At 51.0% G+C, this 11,814-nt stretch overlaps 1 protein-coding gene across 1 annotated transcript; it reads right to left on the reverse strand.

The window, feature by feature from the left end:
* Positions 1-6,608: 6,608 nt before the first annotated feature.
* LOC311607284 (von Ebner gland protein 1-like) lies at positions 6,609-10,119 on the reverse strand (the record flags this gene model as incomplete). The annotated part of the gene is made up of 5 exons (XM_084798955.1): positions 6,609-6,658; positions 6,791-6,901; positions 7,796-7,866; positions 9,452-9,588; positions 10,033-10,119. 5 exons carry the CDS (start codon positions 10,117-10,119, stop codon positions 6,609-6,611), a joined length of 456 nt encoding a protein of 151 aa, XP_084655081.1.
* Between the last annotated feature and the right edge of the window lie 1,695 nt (positions 10,120-11,814).

Consider the following 11,814-nt stretch of genomic DNA (forward strand, 5'->3'; position numbering starts at 1 on the left):
ATGGTGGTGGTGGTGGTGCTGATGGTGGTGGTGGTGATGGTGGTGATGGCGGTGGTGGTGGTGATGGTGATGGTGGTGGTGGTGATGGTGATGGTGGTGGTGGTGGTGATGGTGGTGGTGGTGATGGTGGTGATGGTGGTGGTGGTGATGGTGGTGGTGATGGTGGTGGTGATGGTGATGGTGGTGGTGGTGGTGGTGGTGGTGATGGTGATGGTGGTGGTGGTGGTGGTGGTGGTGGTGGTGATGGTGGTGATGGTGGTGGTGGTGGTGGTGATGGTGGTGGTGATGGTGATGGTGGTGGTGGTGATGGTGGTGGTGATGGTGATGGTGGTGGTGGTGGTGGTGATGGTGGTGGTGGTGGTGGTGGTGGTGATGGTGATGGTGGTGGTGGTGGTGGTGATGGTGGTGGTGGTGATGGTGGTGGTGGTGGTGGTGATGGTGGTCGTGATGGTGATGGTGGTGGTGGTGATGGTGGTGATGGTGGTGGTGGTGATGGGGGTGGTGATGTGGTGGTGGTGATGACAAGGAGGAGGAGAAGGAAGAAGTATTTCAGCCCTATGGACAATGGCAGAAACTGAGCTGTATGGTTATCTGCTGTCTCTCAGAAGGCTCAGTTAAAAGGAAAACCCTTCCTCTGAGTACTTACAGGAATGAGAGACACCCAGACATTCTTTGGATTCATCCAGGGACAGCTTGAACTCAGCAAGTCCAGTAGATTTCCTGGAACCCAGGTCAAGAAACTGGACAAGAGGGTAATTGTCTCCTAGACACCTAATCCGTCCTTCCCTGTTCCTAGCCACAGGATCTGCCATAGTGTGAACCTAACCCTTCTCCCTGATGCATAAAGCAGCAGCTACAGCCACACAGGACAGCATGTTATGACCGCTGGGCCCCTCCCTGTGTGTTCCATGTCCACCAGGAGGAGAGAGGAAGAAGAAGATGGGCTCAGAGCTGTGATGGAAGCATTCACATGAGAAGCCTTAGCTAACAGATACAGCTGGTCCTGTGAAAACAGTGGCTATAAGACATGGCCAAAGAGAACACTCCAGATCAAAAGCAGCCCTACAGAGTGCCAGCCAGGGCTCGCTGTGGTAGGGATGCAGCCTGGACCTCAGTCTTCTTCCAACAAACTTAACTTGACAATGTGTATAATGAAATTTTCCTTGAGTTCCTGAAGTTCATCTTGCATGAGCCTTGCTTTGAAGATATGAAAGTTTTAAACATAACACTTTTGAATAAAGACAAAAGCCAAGAAACTACAAAACCAGAAGACAGCCGGTGGTGTCAGAATGGCCTCCCGAAGCCACTCCTCAGCCTCTGGAAGCTCCCCAAAGGGCAGTCAGACACCATGCTGACCCTTGTGGGCTGCTTAGTGCTCTGTCCTTCTGTGCAGACATCTGCATGAAGGTAAGGCAGGGCAGCTCACTGGCAACCTGCTGTGGCTCCCATCAGCTCTCTGCAATGCTCACCCTGTCCACACACCAGACCTCAGAGACCCCAATTTGTCACCTCCTCAGAGCTGACAGGAGTCATCTGAGGCCATTGCATCGCTCTCTTAGTCCTTTGATTGACAGGAGCAGCTGCACAGTACCCAGGTATGTGCTGTGCTCCTAGCTTCCCTGCAGCTGATTTATCCTACACTGAGTAACGTAGGAGACAGGGCCTGCCTGTTCTCACTGCACAAAGACCCCACCATGTGTACACTGTGGGTTGGCTTGCATCATTTTGTTTGCGTGAATCTAAATGGACTGTACTAAGTACTGTAATTAACCATCCTGACTGTCTTTTGAAGAATGTTCTTGGAGGAGGAGTGCTTAGCCTCAAAGCCAGAACCTGAACAATCAACAGTCAGATCCCTCCCACTCACAGGGTTATTTATCCCTTTGGCTCAGGCTGAATCTGGTCAGCTCATGCTGAGCTGCAAATAAAGGAGGCTTGCCTACCTTCCTTGGGATGTCTGGCATGGTCTCCGTTACTCTCTATCAGACCCTGGCACCAACTATCACTGTATACAGCAGAGCTGCCTGCAGACAATGATGTATTTCTCATATGTACTACCTCTAAAATGATTAATTTAAAAATCAAAATAGTAAGAGTGCTTATCGAGATTTCCCACCATTCAGAAACAGTCCCAGTGTCACCCACTATAAAAACTGTGGCTGATCTACACAGTAGAATAATGTTCAGCCATAAATAGGAATGAAGTTTTGGCCCAAGGGTTGGAGACTATGGAGCCAAAAGGGAGGGAGTGCTGGGGACGGGCTATATAGCCAATGTTCAGCCATCTTGTCAGAGCCTAGGTTCTTATTTCTCCAGCAGTCTGTCATTTACCAGACACCAGCTGACCCTGTCATGGTTTGGCAGTTAGACTAAAGGTAAGATTTAGATGGAGGCACCCTGTTGTAGTTTAACAGTTAGATTAGATAAAGATAGCAAAATATTCGGTGTGGCAGAACGTTGTGACCTGCTTGGAATTCCTCGCATCTTGAGATAGCCTACAGCTGGGTTGCCATAGCAATATGCATCCCTGCCCTCTGCCTTATAAAAACTCTGTGAAATTTCTCAATAAACGGAGTTTGATCAGAATGCAGACTTGCCCCCTTTCCTCCGGAGCGTTAGTCAAATCCCGGCTGGCTGGGACAAGGGAGGAGCTGGGATGTAGAGAGGGAGAAGGCTGGAGTGGGGCCATGTGAGATGAGCTTTGTCTCTCAAAAAGAAAAGAGGTGGTCCTGAAGATGCCTTGGTCAATACTCTTCATTGGCTAAAATGATTATCATCCTCCCTATGGGTGGACACCATCATGGCTGACCCCAGAAGAAGCGCTGGGAAGAAGTTGATGACCCTCTACGAGTCTGCCTCAGCTCTGGTCATTTCTAGCCTGTGAGATGGATCCCAGTGCTCATGAGCACCCAGCCCACCCAAACTGAAGCCCTCTTTGGGAAAGAGTAGTGGTGGTCTTAGGTTTGGAGGAAGTTCCATGCCCCTTTCTAAATGCACAGGCTAAAGGAGAGCACAGACAGGGCAACACTGCCCCCACAGCCCACAGGTTGAATAAGGAAGGGGAACTTCAGGGTCTCAGGACAAGCAGAGTGGGGGGGGGGGGAAGTGGAGGGGTTGGAACATGTGAGCTACACAAGTCAACCAAATGCATTGAGGGAAAGGTCTGTGCTCTCAGCACCACTGGTCATCTTCTGACAGTCTTCTGTAAAGGTGCCAGACACAAAGGTGTCCTAACCTTAACCCTAACCCTAACCCTAACCCTAACCCTAACCCTAACCCTCACCCTCACCCTCACCCTAACCCTCACCCTCACCCTCACCCTCACCCTAACCCTCACCCTCACCCAAACCTCACCCTCACCCTAACCCTAACCCTAACCCTCACCCTCACCCTAACCCTCACCCTAACCCTCACCCTAACCCTCACCCTAACCCTAACCCTCACCCTCACCCTCACCCTAACCCTCACCCTAACCCTAACCCTAACCCTCACCCTCACCCTAACCCTAACCCTAAACCAGTGTCATCCATCGGTACTTCTCAGAACCACTTTGGAAGCTGCCTATATTAAAGGAATCTAGGGCATTATGGGGCCCCCACTGGTGTTATGGAAGTTTATGTGTGGCATTTTCTGCTGGGAAGGGTTCATTAAGAACCTCTGTTCTCTTGCATACTGTCACCTTCCAGGTCAGTCTTGGGTTCAGTCAGCTATCCTGGAGAACCTGACACCACGCCCAGAAATAACCCAGCCTTAAGGCAAAGCCAACACATCAGACCCTCCATCTCAGATCCCTTCCCTATATTGGACCCCAGACTTCAATTCTGTCCAGTACAATCTGCAAAGTCCTGTTAAAGAAATAGACCTTGCTGCTCCAAGGGAAGATGATACCAACAGACAAACCATACTGGGCACAGGATGCCCCAGGCAGGTGCCTGAAAGCCAAGTAACTGCAATCTGATTACAGCTGCTGGAAGACCATCTTGATGGCCAGAGATGTTGAGGGGAAAACAGATGAAAGATAATCATTATAAAACGACAGAGCAGCCAGGCGAGGTGGCGCACACCTTTAATCCCAGCACTCGGGAGCCAGAGGCAGGTGGGTAGACGTGAGTTTGAGGACAACCTGGTCTACAAAGAGAGTACAAGACAGTCAAGGCTACACAGAGAAGCCCTGTCTCAAAAAGACAAAAACAAACAAACAAGCAAAAGAGTCAACAATGGCGAGGCACATTATGCTGCCCCAGAAATGGCAGGTATATGGAGCACAGTAGGAACTAACTGCCTGTGGAGAATTTGTGGACCCTCTTCAAAGAAGAAACAAGTTGTGTGGCCCAAGATTGCATGTTCAGATTGCATGACATGTGGCACCTCCAGCATCCCAGTAAGACCTGAGGTCCTGAGATAATACTGCTTACATCCAAGGGTGCAGGGTATGGAGCATCTCAATTTGAGATACTGGTACCCAAGGAAGTTTTGGCTGATTCATGTCTCCCCAGAAGAAAAGAACTCTTTGTCACAGTTGGCTGTCTGTACTACTCAGTGAAATCCTGAAAGTAATTTAGGAAAGTATACTCACGACATGAGTATATGATGCCGAGGTAGCTCCCTGGGGATGGGCTAGCCCCAGAGAGCTAGGACTTTGTCCAGCCAGATTGTAGAGACAAGTCAGAGCACTGCCCATCCTTCAGGAAGAGCTCTATCATAAAGTAATATTATCAAGGACAACCTCACTCCACACTGCTGCCACAGACACAAGGTGATCAATACCTGCCAAAGAAGTTCTGCTAGGAGCATCACCTCTGCCCTGGAACCCCATACATGCATCCTCACACTCACACACATCACCTTGATATGAGAGGACACAAAGGGAGCTGGGGAAGAAAAGCTTTTAACTGCTAAACCCAACCCTTCATGACCATTGCTCAGAAAAACCATGAGGGAGCAACCATTCCCGACTCCTCCTTTTCTAAAACAACACCCAGTAGGCATGTGAGAGGACCCTGCCTGGTCCCCTCAGCCTCTCCACAGACAACAGAGGCACCAGATAATGATGACATTCTTTATGGAGAAGCAGGGGAGAGGGGGGCAGAGGGAAGGGGTGGGTGAAGCCAGGAGAGACAGCGAGGGAGTGTCTTCTGTGTCCCGAGCTCAGATGGTCTAGGCAGAGCAGAACAATGCTGCAAGGCAGGCCGGGAACCATGCATCCCTTGCTGTGGAAAGGAGGAGAGTCAGTGAAACCAAAACAATCCATGCATTGGGGAAATGTTGGGAGGGCAGAGGCTCCATCACCAGAGCTAAACAGAGGGCAAAGGTCATCCTATCCCACCCAATGCCCTAACTGACCTCCCACAATTCTCCATGCCCACGTGTGAAGAGTGGACAAGTGACTTGAGGACAAGAGCATGGCAAAGGGAAGACAAGGATGCTGTGGGGCTCAGGCTCTGCCTGCATCGGGCCAGGTTGCCATGGGCAACTCTCTGAACACATCTCCCAAGCATCACACAGGAAATAGGAACCCAGGAATGCTGCTGGACCTGAGGCATGGCTCCTGCATTCTTTAAAGCAAAGCATGCCATAAATGGAGTCACCCACGGTGACTGAGGGGAAGGGACAGGCAGAGGAGGAATTTCCTTTCGGCAGAATGTAGCAGGGGACACACAGAGAGAGGCATTCTCTCCTGTTGCAAGCCAACTACAGAGTTTCATTGAGGGCAGATTCCTGAGGTTCAGGAAATGACACATATGAAGGAAATATGAACAAATACCCACAGGTAGAGGAGGTTCCAGTAGCACAGGCCGTACCTGTGTGCCCAGGTAGGGAACGATCTCTTTCCCTAAGTTAGAATGCAGGGCCTCCTGAAACCATGTTGACCCTAGAACACAGGATTACCTCAAGTGTGCACACAAACCAGTCACTTACCCTAATTGCTTCCTAGAGGGCAGGTTTCTGTTCAAGAAAAAAAGGGGGAAAACATGATTCAGTAGACCCAGGGAATTCAGTGAGAAATCCAAGGTCCCTCCATCCACCAGCATCTCCCCCACCCATGAAGGACAAAGCTGGCAGCCTGTGGTCCTGAGTGACACGCTGCCTTCCCTGCATGGGGGCGGGAGAACATGCAGCTTGCTTCCTACCTCCCTGCGTGGGGATGAAGATGTTCTCTGCGTTGAGGCCTCTGGCTCTTACGGCGTTCTGAAAATCTTCCAGGGCCTCCTGGTTGAGGTCAGGGTCTCTGCCTACAGGTGAGGCCAGAGGGACATGGCATTAGGGACAGAGCTGGGAGCTGACAAAATTTCTATCCCAGCACAGAGGAGGAGGCAACTGGGGTGAGAGGGAGACATTGCCCATCCATGTGGGGAACTGACCCTGAGGCCTGGGTGTGGAAGGAGACCCAGGTGGGAAAGAAGGACCAGAACGCCATGTGTGGCCCTCCATACCATCTGACCTACGAGACACAGGGGCACTGTGCCCTCTGCACACCTGAGTTTCTATCAGGGCAGCTGAGAGCAGCGTGCCCAACCTCACTCTGGAGGAATATGTCACCCTTGGGAGTGAGGGCTCCGTGCTGTCTCCCTGCTCTATGTGGACAAGCACTCAGGCTCAGGGTGACCTCAGGAGGCTCTGGGGCCTTCGTCTCCAGGGAAGAAGGACACGGTGCCAGCTGTGATGAGGGCTGCGTTTTATATGCTGCTCCTCTTTCCATGCCCATCCTTCTTCCAGCTGGAGCCCCAACAGTGGCGAGCCACCTTCCACCCCGGGAGCATTTGGCCCATCTCACAACAATGTGACTCACCCACGAGTTTTGCCATTTGGAGTCGATGCCCGTGTATGCTGCCCTCATAGTAGAGGATGTAGTGGCCCTCCACTTCAGATGGTATGATGTGCAGCACCTGTTTGCCCCCATCTGAGGAAGAACAGGGACACGGTCCTGAATAGACCTCCTCCTGACCTTTCAACGAGGACCCAAGGGTGGCCTAGCATCGTCCTGACACCTCTCAAGTCTGACTCCATCCCAGTTGCTTAGGGCTTCCTGACCCAGGTTCTCTGCCATCCCAGAGCCTCTGTTACAAGGACCCTCCATTTCAATGGGGGCCACACACGTGGGAGATGGCCATGTCCCAAACCTGTATGTCATACAAAGAGGGTCGGCCTCTGGAGCCAGAGACAGCCCCTCCTGACTTCCTCCTTGAGTTCAGACATAGCCAATGAGACATCTCTGGGTAATTGTCTTGATTGGCTAGTTTTATGTCAACTTGGCACAAGCTAGAGACATCAGAGAGGAGGAAAGCCCAGTTGATACAATGCTTCCATAAGATCAGGCTGTAGGCAAGCTGGTAGGAAATCCTCTTGATTAATGATTGATGCAGGATTCCCCAGGCCAGTGTGAGTGGGGCCACTTCTATCAGAAGCCAGGCTGAGCAAGCCAGTAACCCACACTGCATCAGCTCCTGTCTCCTGCTCTGACTTCCTTTGATGATGAGCAGTGATGTGGAAATATAAACGAAATAAGGCCTTTCCTCAACTGGCTTCTTGGCATGGTGCTGCATCACAGCCACAGCAATCCTAACCGAGACAACAGTCAGTTCTCTCCTAGGGACAAAGCCACCACACTCAATGCAGTGTTTACAGTCAGCTGTTCCCATCTGTAAGGACAACTGCCTCATGGGAGGGAACATGGCAGCTAACAGGAACGGAAGGAAGTATGGGTTCTGGGCGCAGGGAGCATGCTGGGATTGCCACACTGGCCTCACGTGGATCACAGGAGTTGGGTGCAGCCCTCACAGGCTCGGGAACTCACAGAGTGTGTATTTGTCAGGCTGATCCGTCTTCTCGAGGACAGTGCTCATCTCCTGGCATCGTCCCGCAATCCTGGAAGACAGAAGTGTCTGAGACACAGTGGCCAGCCGCACGCCTCCCCTTCTGGTGGCACCTACAACGTGGCCAACAGTTGCCTGGTTCCAGGGTGGCCAAGGAAGCACAGGCTTCACTGAGTCCTGTTTGTGTTACCAGCAGGCCTCCTGAGTCACATGCTCCAGGCCCCTGGCTCTCACAGTGGCTCCAGTTCTGTGTCATGCCACCTGCTGGCTGATCCATGGCAGCCTCTTGCTCACTCTCTTGGGCAGCCTGGGCTACTTGGTCTGTAGATATCATCTGAAGCAAAGCCCCCTTCCTGACCTCTGTGTTATGTGGCTCCTATTCCTGGCCCTCTCTGTCTCGGGAAATATTTAGGGATCAAACTCACATCACTGTCACCTGGACAAATGACAGAAATCTTCAGTGAAAGGGACTGGGCGAAAGTACAAAGGGCAAACTCCAGGTTAACTGCCATGCCTGGATTGCCAAAATGACAGATTCCATATACATAGCACAGACTGTCATGTTGTTCATGGGCCCTAAAGTGACAGGAGGCAAACCAGGGATAAGACAGAAAGAAAAAAGCCACACAATGGGTGGTCGATAGTATCATGCAAGTGAATGGTAACAGAGGTGAGGGAGCACACAGATTGGAGGTCACACAGGTGATAGAGCACACAGGTGAGAGTCTACACAGATGATAGGGCACACATGTTAGTGGTAACACAAGTGAGGGACCACACAGGTCGTGTCACACAGGTGATAGAGCACACAATAGAGAGGCCACACAGGTGGTGGAGCACACACAGGTGACAGGTGACACAGGTGATAGAGCACATGGATGGAGGGGTCACACAGGGGATAGAGCACACAGTTGAGAGGTCACACAGGTGATAGAGAACATGGAAGGGGGGTCACACAGGTGATGGAGCACACAGTTGATCATCACACAGGTGACAGAGCACACAGTGGAGAGGTCATACAGGTGGTAGAGCACACACAGGTGACAGGTGATAGAGCACATGGATGGAGGGGTCACACAAGTGATAGAGCACACAGTTAAGAGGTCACACAGATGATAGAGCACATGGATGGGGGTAACACAGGTGATAGAGCACATGAATGAGAGGTCACACGGGTGATAGAGCACACACATGGGAACACACTGGGACTTCACTGTGTCTATGCAGGCCTGATAAGCTTTCTCCCTGGAGTCCTGTGCACACTCTCTGTCAATCTGAAATCCTGATCTCTGCCTCTCTCCCAATCAAAAGTTGACACTGGAGGGTGAACAAGCCCAGACTGTGCTCACATTGGTCTGGGAGTGAAAGCCTGGCCCCTAGACCTGGTCGCTGACAAAGGATGTCCCATCAGAATAAAAATTGGATGCCCCCTTGCAGCAGAGCTATTTTCTTTGGACCACTTACCATCCAGTGGTCCTCTCTACGCTGGGGCACCCTCAGTGGTACTGTTGCCTCCAATGCACCTGGTATCAGGTGTTTCTGTGGGTGACTAGGGCTCCCACCTCAGCCCCCAGCTCTCATGTTGGGGAAAGCAAAGGCCAAGAGGAATGCTACCATCTCAGCTGGCACACACTCACAGGAAAGTGAACTTGACTTGCAGGTTGCCCCCTTCCAGGGCCCTGATGGTCATGGGCATCACAGACACAGACCCAAGCTTCATGTAAGGAATCTTCTTGTCAGAGGCTGTAGCTTTCAAATACCAAATTCCTGTCACCTGGAAAAGACACCTCAGTTTCAGGGTTCAGGCAGACCATAGAACTGCCCCTAGTTCATAGCCCCTGCCTCTCCCTTGGCTCCCAAGTTCTGGCATGTGAAGTGTTTCCCAGGCACACATTCTACCAAGCCCTGAAAGAAACTAGCACTGCCAGGGCCACAGCGGTGTGATCTCAGAGCCTTGCCACTGTGACACTGTCACAGACCCCTGCACTCCCAGAGAATAGTGAAGAGGACAGGACTCTGACATCCTCCAGCCCTCTGCACCCAGAGCCATCTGACCACATGCCTTGGGCTGTGTCTGACATTCCTTCAGAGCAGGGCTTCGAGCCTGACTCTAAAATGATGTCTCTTTAGATGGAGGAGGAATGGAGCCTCCAACCGGCAACCTCAGCCCCCTGTCTGCCATAAACCCACTTGCATGCCCTGCCCATCTCAGCCTCACATCCTGATCCTCTTCCGTGGTGGGGATGGTCTGGGCCTGCAGGGCAGCCAGCAGGCCGAGGACAAAGCTCAGGAGCAGGGCCTTCATCTCCAGAGTGTGTGCTCACAGGTGCCCAACGGGTCACTAGGCAGGCTGAGGATGTTGTGCTAGGGCCTCACTCAGCTGCGCTTTATACTGCTCAGCCTAGGGTCCCCACGGAACTTGGCAAGAATTCGTGACCAGTCCCTTCCTGGCCACTCACCTTGGCCAGGTCTTCAGTGGAACAGATAAAATGCCGTCATTGTTGCAAGTGGTTAGGGAACACTCGTAGCCCAGAAGATGGTGGACACGGCTGCTGCCCCGAGGATTCGGCTTGCAGATTTCCCTGGCAAGTGAGTGAGTCTGAGTTAGAGGTGCAGCCTCCCATGTCAGGAGACCTGGAGGGTGAGTGGAGCAGGAGGGAAATCCTCCTGTACACACTGTGTGGCCATCCAGCTGGCCGACATGCTCATTGACACAGAGAAGGTACCAGAAGCCAGAAAGTCTTGTGCTCCGTTCTCAGGGACTTCCTTAATCTCAGATGGGGTCACTGACCCTTAGATTCATCTTGGACAGAAAGGAGCCTACTGTGTGACTATCAAAATGTGTGTTTGAACGTGTGTCCCCTCTTCAGCAATGTGAGTGGTAACCCCTGGTCATATGCAGAGCAAAGATGTCTCAGATATAGAAAGAAGGAACACTTGTGTGTACACACATGTACACAGGCATGCATGTCGACACAATCAGCCGTGGGTCAGAATCACAAGCTGGGATGGGAGAGTTGGCTCAGCAGTTACAGGTCCTTGCTACTCTTGCAGAGGACCCAGATTAATTTTTTAGCACCAGTATGGTGGCTCACAACCACCTGTAACTCCACTTCCAGAGGAACTGACACTTTTTACTGGCTTTCACAATCACCTACATAAATGTTGTACACACAAACTCACAGCCAGGTGTGGTAGCACACGCCTTTAATCCCAGCACTCAGGAGGCAGAGGCAGGTGGATTGGTGTGAGTTCGAAGCCAGCCTGGTCTACAAAGAGTACTACACAGAGAAAACCTGTCTCGAAAAAACAAAAATAAATAAATAAATAAGAAATAAACTCACACAGGCTCACAAGCTGTGGGTTCTTGACCCTGAAGCCAGCAGAAGGCCAGGTATCTGTTTCATGTGGGGTGATGAGTGCATTCCTTGATATAAGAAGGAGGCTGAGACACATGCTGGTAAGGATGCAGAGCAAGAGAAACACTCCTCCGTTGCTAGTGGGAGTGCAAACTTGCACAAACACCTTGGAGTAAATCTGTTAGTTTCTCAGAAAATTGAGAATAGTTCTACCTCAAAACATAGCTATACTGCTACTAGGCTATACCCAAAGGATGCTCCACCACACCACAAGGACACTTTGCTCAAGTATGTTCATAGCAGCTTTATTCATAGTAGCCAGAAACTAAAAAACAACCTAGATGTCCCTCAAACAAAGAATGGATAAAGAAAGTGTGGTACATTTACACAGTAGAATACTACTCGGCTATTAAAAACAAGGACATCATGCAATTTGCAAGCAAATGGATGGAACTAGAAAATATTCTCCTGAGGGATGTAACCCAGACCCAGAAAGACACACGTGGCATTTACTCACTTATAAGTGGACATTAGCCATAAAGTACAGGATAACCATGCTACAACCCACAAACCCAAAGAAGCTAAGAAATAAGGAGGGTCAAAAAAAAGATGCCTGAATCTTACTCAGAAGGGGTCTTTAA

Source organism: Acomys minous (genome assembly GCF_964271855.1).
Source record: "Acomys minous genome assembly, chromosome: 10".
NCBI classification, from domain to species: domain Eukaryota; kingdom Metazoa; phylum Chordata; class Mammalia; order Rodentia; family Muridae; genus Acomys; species Acomys minous.